Source organism: Austrofundulus limnaeus, unplaced genomic scaffold (genome assembly GCF_001266775.1).
Source record: "Austrofundulus limnaeus strain Quisiro unplaced genomic scaffold, Austrofundulus_limnaeus-1.0 Scaffold381, whole genome shotgun sequence".
In the NCBI taxonomy this organism is placed as follows: Eukaryota; Metazoa; Chordata; class Actinopteri; order Cyprinodontiformes; family Rivulidae; genus Austrofundulus; species Austrofundulus limnaeus.
In genome coordinates, this window is record NW_013952783.1 from 176,657 (window position 1) to 184,219 (window position 7,563).

Here is a 7,563-nt window from a genome sequence, read left to right on the forward strand (position 1 = left end):
TCCTAGAAATGTAGTGGAGTAAAAAGTACAATATTTGTCTTTGAAATGTAGTTGAGTAAAAGTAAAAAGTTCCCAAATAAATAACTACTCAAGTAAAGTAAAGATACTCAAAAAATGTACTTAATTACAGTAATAAAGTAAATGTACTTCGTTACTGTCCACCACTGCGTATGTCCACCTTGTCTTTGGGGATTAAAAAAAATGACAGTCAAAGAAAACTATTCCTGCTGCCTGGCAGAAACAAATGTTAATATCATCCTGGTTAAAGTCAGTTAGGCTGTTTAATATGATATTTAGCTAAATATGTTTTTATGTTATTCCGTTACTTGATATTTATTTAGAAATGTTTATTTTCTTAAACACATTTGTTTTGGGCCAATTATGTTGTTTTTCTAAACAAAAAACTTAATTCTGTATTAGAAAAATTAATTCCCACATTTCATGTTTTCAGCAATAGCATGTTGTTACACTTGGAAGGCCCAATACATGGATGGCAAATGAGACTGAGCAGAAATTACCGAAGAAATGGAAACTCAAAGAACTTTGAGGAGTTTTGGTTAATGCATATAGCAGACTCTTAAATGGTGGGACACGTCCATGACAGAGAAGAACATCATTACTCGACTCCAGTAATTAGCTTTGCGGAATAACTGAGTGTTGCCGCAAGTGCAAAAAGAAAACCTTTTCAAATGAGATAGATACTACAAAGCCACCAGCTCTGCTGTAATGAGTTCTGCTCAGAGTGGAGAAGACATTTAAATAAAGGTCAGCCAGAGTCTGCACCAGGGCCCAGAGGTTTAAAAATAAATATGGAAGTGACACAGACTCAGAGGAAAGAGTAAATAGCTGCATGGAACATATGAAATCAAATGAATTGGAAAGAGAGAAATATAATGCAGTTCCTCCCACAAGGAAGGGCCTCGAAGGGTTCCGGGGCCCTTTTCTTCAGTGGACTGGATGAGGAAGTGTTCGTCTCGCCTGCAGTCCTAACACTGAAGGCAGGATTCATTATGAGGTCGTCCAGTGTCTGCCTTATTGAAATGTTAAATCTTATTTTGTCCCCTGCCAGCAGCATTTCTGGAGTCCTCGGGGTTTTCCAAGTACAAACCTGAAGACTGTGACGTCTTCACAAATCATTCAGTCTATTATACTCCTGACAGAGTGATAATATATAAATATATAAAAAGGCATAATAAGGTTGCCTTACACACATCTTGAGCTGTTAGGAGGGCAGAAAACAGGGATGTGCAACCTAATTGTGGTTGTCTTATCTTTTAATGGTATTTTTGGGTTTGGCCAGATTGAAGTTGACTCTCTCTTCGCTATGTCTGGATAGCGAGGGTAGAAGGTCAGCAAAAGTGGAGAAGTGAGTAAGTCATTTTTCTTCCTTGTCATAATGTATGTGGAGCAGTGGGATGTGTGTCATAACAGAGCAGAGCAGTTTGTGATACTGCAGTTGGTGGAGGAAGCTCAGTCTCAGAATCAGTGTTGTAGCTCAGCACCAATGTTACTCTGCTCTCATAGATATTGTATTTTATCATTCACTCCTCTGTTTGGCCTTCTTTGCATAATGACTATGTAAAAAGGCTCTTGTTTCTAAATATGCTTTCAATAACCTAGCCAAAGCCAGTGATCCATTCCTCCAAAGCTGCTTTTCCATTCAGACAAGCATGAGATTTAATCAAACCTTCTCTTGGGAACATGTGTAATCGACGCGGGACAGATTTCCCCTATGTGAGTGAAGGAAATCATAAGGGAGCTGGTGTTTTCCCTACAGGCTTTTACCAATGAGGTGCAAATGGTTTACAAAGGTTAACCTTTAGATAGATAAGGCTTATCGCAGTCTAAAAGCTACCATTGATCTGTTTTGTTTCTATGTGACGCTTGGATTATTACTGACACTTGAAAGGTTCATTTTGTCTCTATTCTATAGGGATTTTTTTTTTCACAAAACTCCCTTGACCAAAATTGTATTAAGATAAGATAAGATAAGATACAACTATTGATCCCATAGTGGGGAAATTTGCATATTACTGCAGCTTAATACAGGAGAGGCTGAGAAGAAAAATGAAAGATAAATAAAAGATAACAAACAAAAAACAAAAACAACCCCACAATATACATGTGATATACTGTATTGTAATGTACATATACCAGTGCACATATACATAAACACATATGCATATTTATATACATATACACTGTAAATTTCAGTACAAAAATGGATGTATATGAACGTGCATATTAGTGATGGCAGTGTGGGTGAATTGTCCAAGTGACTGATAACATCATGATGTGTTATACAGTCTAACTGATGACATCATGATGTGTTATACAGTCTAACTGCAGTTGGAATGAATGACCTACAGAAGCGCTCCATCCTGCAGTGAGGATGTTTAAGTCTCTGACTGAAGGAGATGCTCAGCTCCCCCACAGTTTCATGCAGAGGGTGGTGGGGGTTGTCCATGATGGCTGTCAGCTTTGCTTACATCCTCCTCTCATCCACCACAACCACAGGCTCCAGAGGACATCCCAGCACAGAGCTTGACCTCCGTACCAATTTGTCCATCCTGTTCCTGTCCCTTTCGGTACATCCAGCCCCCCAGCAGACCACTMCATAGARKATGGCAGATGCTACCACCGTGTCGTAGAATGTTTTTAACAGAGTCCTGCAGACACCGAAGGACCTCACTCTCCTCAGTAGGTGGAGTCGGCTCTGGCCCTTCTTATACAGGACATCTGTGTTTGTAGTCCAGTCCAGCTTGTTGTTGAGGTGAACACCCAGGTACTTGTAAGAGTCCACTGTCTCAACGTCTTTTCCCTGGATGTTCACCGGTGCTGTGGGGGGTGACTTCCTCCTGAGGTCTATGACCATTTCCTTGGTCTTGCTGGCATTGATTTGGAGAGCGTTGGTCTCACACCAGCCARCAAAGTCACTGATGACCCCCCTGTATTCCTCATCATTCCCGTCTGATACGCATCCAATGATGACCGTATCATCCGAGAACTTCTGAAAGTGGCAGTGGTCCGAGTTGTACCTGAAGTCTGACGTGTACAGACTGAACAGAAAGGGTGAGAGGACCGTGCCCTGTGGTGCCCCCGTGCTGCAGACTACCACATCAGACACACAGTCGCGGAGCCTCACATACTGTGGTCTGTTGGTGAGGTAGTCGATGGACCATGCTGTCAGCTGCCTGTCCACTCTGGATCCCTATTAACTGGACATATGCTTTAAATCAAGTGTTAATAATGGAAATATGAAACATTTTCTTTTAAACTGTGTTGTACAAATGCAGAGGTCACAAAGCTGTGTACCCTATAATGTCTATAAGTCTTCAACCTTGGGTTTGCACAAAAAATTAATTAGGCAACAGATCAATGTGCTCAAAGGGCCACAGCATTACAAACTAGGGCCATTTATTTCCCCTACATTTAAATCCCTTATGAAATCACAGCTGTTTTTTAGATGGTTTTTGTAGCARTAGTCCAGCACCACTTCAGTTGTTGGGGGAGAAATGAGCAGAAGGCAGGATGACACAGAGTGGAACAGTAACATTCCTCTAGCTTCAATGAGCAGCTGTTTCTGTCCCAAGACTCTCCTGTCTTTCATCGTGTTTTGTCCAGCCTTTGCACTTAAGCCATAACCATCTTTCTCACCCCACACATTGTGAACACAACCAGCAGGGGTATAAAGTTGCATCACTCTGTGTACAAGGGAGGCAGCTCTCACTCGCTTCTCTCTGGGTGCCCTCGTATTYGACCTGACCTTAAGGTGCCTTTAAATGAGCCTCACGCTTCCATCAAAGCCCGCTCCCTCAAGGTATTTCCAGCCACATTGGTAGCATGGTTGGTGGAATGGAAAAGGTTTCACACATCTGTATTAATTTTGAACTGCAGTTCTGAGAATGTGAAAGTAGTAAATGTATTGCTTTTTCAAGGTGCTTTTGTGTTGTTGCTTTTTCACCCCAAAACGTTTCCACATTTTTAACATTAGGCTTTACAGAGAGACTAACCGCACCGAGTTGTACCAGCTGCTTATCTCACTGGGATCACTAATGATACCGTGACATAYTGTATGCAAAGCAAAGTAAGGTAAAATATATAATTTTAATGTTATTTCATCACCTTATAAGACAGTGGAAGATACACTTAAGGATAAACTTTTGTTTATTTATTTTATCCACAGACAGTTTGAAATAGTTCATTCTACTGCTGCTCTAATAACATTTTTTTTCTTCTCAAGCAGATTAAAGTCTCTGGAATCAGTCAAGAAATTGTGCAATACAGCATTATAAACATAAAAATTATGTTTTCTTGTCATTAAGCTCTGTTGAATAATCTGTTTAAAATTTGAGCCAGATCAAAATGAGAATTTTGATAAGATTGTTTGTGGCCTTTATGTTGGGGCATTGTTTTTCCAAAAGGTGAGAGCCTTCACTYGATGTCCTCCTTAACCCTATTAACCGTGGGTTTTCTACAGACCCACAGCTGAAGTCTAATTTTATTAAATGGTATATATAGATGTGTGCATGTGTATAGTGTTTTTGTGAAACTTTTATGTTGAGCGTTGTCATCATCGCAGCCTGTCCTCTGAAGTGTAAAATCTCTGCTCACTGTGGGCTTCTGCTGAAGTGATGTCATTATGCATCTGCCTCTGTTCTCTGGATCCTGTTGAAAATAACACCTCTGTCTTCCCACAGCTGAGGAGGCCAAAGAGCTGGAAGAAGAGGAATCAAAGACAGGTCAGTGAATCCACACCTGGTGAACTTTTATCCTCTCATGTGGTCAGGAAACACTGTCAGCTGAAATTTCATTTTCTAAAGTTGCACAGCCGCTATTCATGTATGCATCCTTCAAACCATTTATTTATGGTGTTGTTTACATGCTGCACTCTGCCTAGAATACAGTTTGATGCAGGTTTGTAAATGCTACTACAGTAAGTGATAAACTCACAACTATAACAGTAAAATCTATCTCTACAATTTTGGTCTCTCAAAAAGCCAGCAGTTTTTCTATCCTGTCCCGCAGGCAAATACTGTCTATCAAAGCAAACTGATTGCAATTCTGGCTGAGTAATGGTTTATTTTTGTTCACTTTAAGTATGTTTGATTTTTTTTCCAAGACTTTTTAAACAAACCAACAGTACAACACAATCTTGCACCACCCCTAACATTCATTCATTACTTTCCGAGAGAATAAAAACCTGTGCTTTCTGAAATATTTGGCTAATAGTTGTGGTTAATGCCAACAGTTCTTGCCATGTTTGCTTTGCTGTGGCAGCCTACCTTAATGAAGTTGCTTTCACATTGCTGTTGGGCAAAAAAACTTTATATCCTCATTTTTCAACATTTTGTATCCACTTTATTGCTCACCCTTCATATCTGTCTGTGTTTGCATCTATGCCTGTTCAATAAAAAGTATGAAAAAGAGCTTGTGACAACCTTATAACTTAATTTGATGCCATGAAAGAGCCATAGCGTACAGCTTTTATATTTATGCATGAACCAAAATGTCTATAAAACATAATGACCTCAAGTTATTTGTTACGTTATATCTTGACTTTATCATAAAACCTAGAGCTTATCAATTTTTTTCTCAATTTTTATCTCTTAAGTTAGCCTCACTTCCAGTTATCTGACAACATGAATGCAAGAAGACTCAAAGATTTACTATGTCTCACCAAGTTCATCACACAACACTGCAGTGTAAATGTGTCTGTGCTGGTGTAAAATAGATAGAATAGATAAATAAAATAGAGATAGTTCACGAGTGTGCTAAAAGTGAATTTTAAAGATTCTGTTGGCCGCTTGATTTCTTTTTTGGTCACAGAACCAGATTCCTGCCTTTTTTTCTGTCTTCTTATTTACTTCAGAAACATGTTTTTCACTGAGTGCTAATAGAAAATCCAACGTCTAACTCTCAGCAAGAAAAAAGAATGATTATTCAAAATCCAGAATTGCTGAGTATTTATATTTTGCCTCTTAAGAGCACTGCTGAACCAAAACAGAATAATGCTTTGTGTGCTTCTTTTCATGTGATTAGGGTGATTGCGATATTTTGCTTAGCAGAAATATGACCTTATGAGTCCAGAATTAATTTTTCCATTAGCACTCGGGGCAAGCTTTTTCTGCATTACTAGCTCCAGTGACTACCCCTCACAGTCCTAGCAGTTTTCCCTCAAGCATTAATGTCATTAGAGTTATTAATTTAACTTACTTTTTATTCTGATTGAATTATTTAGCCTTTCAGTGAACGCCAAAGTTAATACCATGTGATTTTAATAAGCTGAGAGGTGAAGGAGAGTCTCTGAGTGAAGGGGGACAATGGCTTTTATTCTCTATTCCCTTTCTCATGAATGTTTCAGAGAGAAATCTGTGCAGCCACGAGCCGGGTCAGCCTTCCCCACAACTAGCAAGACTTAATAGTTCAGCTTTAGCTAAAGGGGCTGGGAAATGGAGACGGCAGCTTGAGAAACTGTAGTGTGTCTGCGCCTCGACGACAAGACAGAAACACGCAGCCACACTTGCCCTCTCCTCTTTTCGTCATCGTTGATGCACCTGGGGGAACCAGGTGGATATTCTGGGCGGTGAGCTTGTGAAGTCAAGCTAATGGCTCTGTCTTATGAGATCCCTCTCTAAGCAATTCAGACAGRCAGCTTTGTTTTGCCATCTGGCTTCAATTGCGCTGACAAAGCCAGAGGTTCCTGCATGAGACAAAAGAGCTAAAATGAGCCTCACTTTAATAAACCCAGGATGATGGGGAGCCACGTTTGTGTGTTATCTTAATGAGCTGTCCAAAGGAGAGTGTGCCTTCCCTTTCAAAGCCAGCCTGATTGGAACAATAAGCAGTGATAACTAGGGACCTGTGCTCATTCATTTGCTGTGGGATGGGATTGCTTTGTTGCATTTACTGCTGAAGCAAATAATGTTTAACAAACAGTGCAGCTCAAATGCTGAGTCTATTCGGAGTTGCTAAATGCAGTAGCAACACTTTCACCTACATGCAACCACACAGTAAATTATAAAAAGACTGACAGTAAGGAAGAAGCTTTGTCCACTAATATCCACCCATGTGTGCAAAGATGTGTAGTACGCAGTTCTTGTTCCTTTCATCTTTCACATAAAAAAATGCGTTCAGTAATCTGAGCATGATGTGTCTTTTTAGAAGCGGCTGCAGTCATGAAAGTGAAGGTGCTATCAGAATCGGAATTCAGTTTGTGTGCACTACCTCCTTGAAGAGAGTGCTTGTGACCCAGTTCTTTCACAGACACCGAATCATTGGTGAAAGAGCAATTTAACACACCCTCTGAAAAGAGAGCAGGGTGTTAAAAACAGTTTTATTAACCCGTCTTAGCTGAGGCAAGGCGCTGTGAAGGTGGAAGGTTAGGGAATATCAAGCCTTATACAGATGATAGCATAAGGAAGCCTCAGCCTGCGCTCTCCTCTGACTCCTTAATGCTAAGGCCACTACTAGAAGGCAGATGACGGTGCTAAAATCACACTAAAGCCTCATCGAACAGATTGTTCAAACGAGCATCGTCTTCCCTGGCTTGGGGGGGGGGGG

General features: G+C 40.3%; 1 protein-coding gene across 1 annotated transcript in view; it reads left to right on the forward strand.

Moving 5' to 3' along the window:
* cd276 (CD276 molecule) overlaps positions 1-7,563 on the forward strand; it is a gene marked incomplete in the record, with an annotated part of 90,912 nt that overhangs the window by 67,373 nt on the left and 15,976 nt on the right. The window contains 1 exon segment of the mRNA XM_014023625.1: positions 4,701-4,742. Coding sequence (XP_013879079.1) covers positions 4,701-4,742 — 42 coding nt within the window.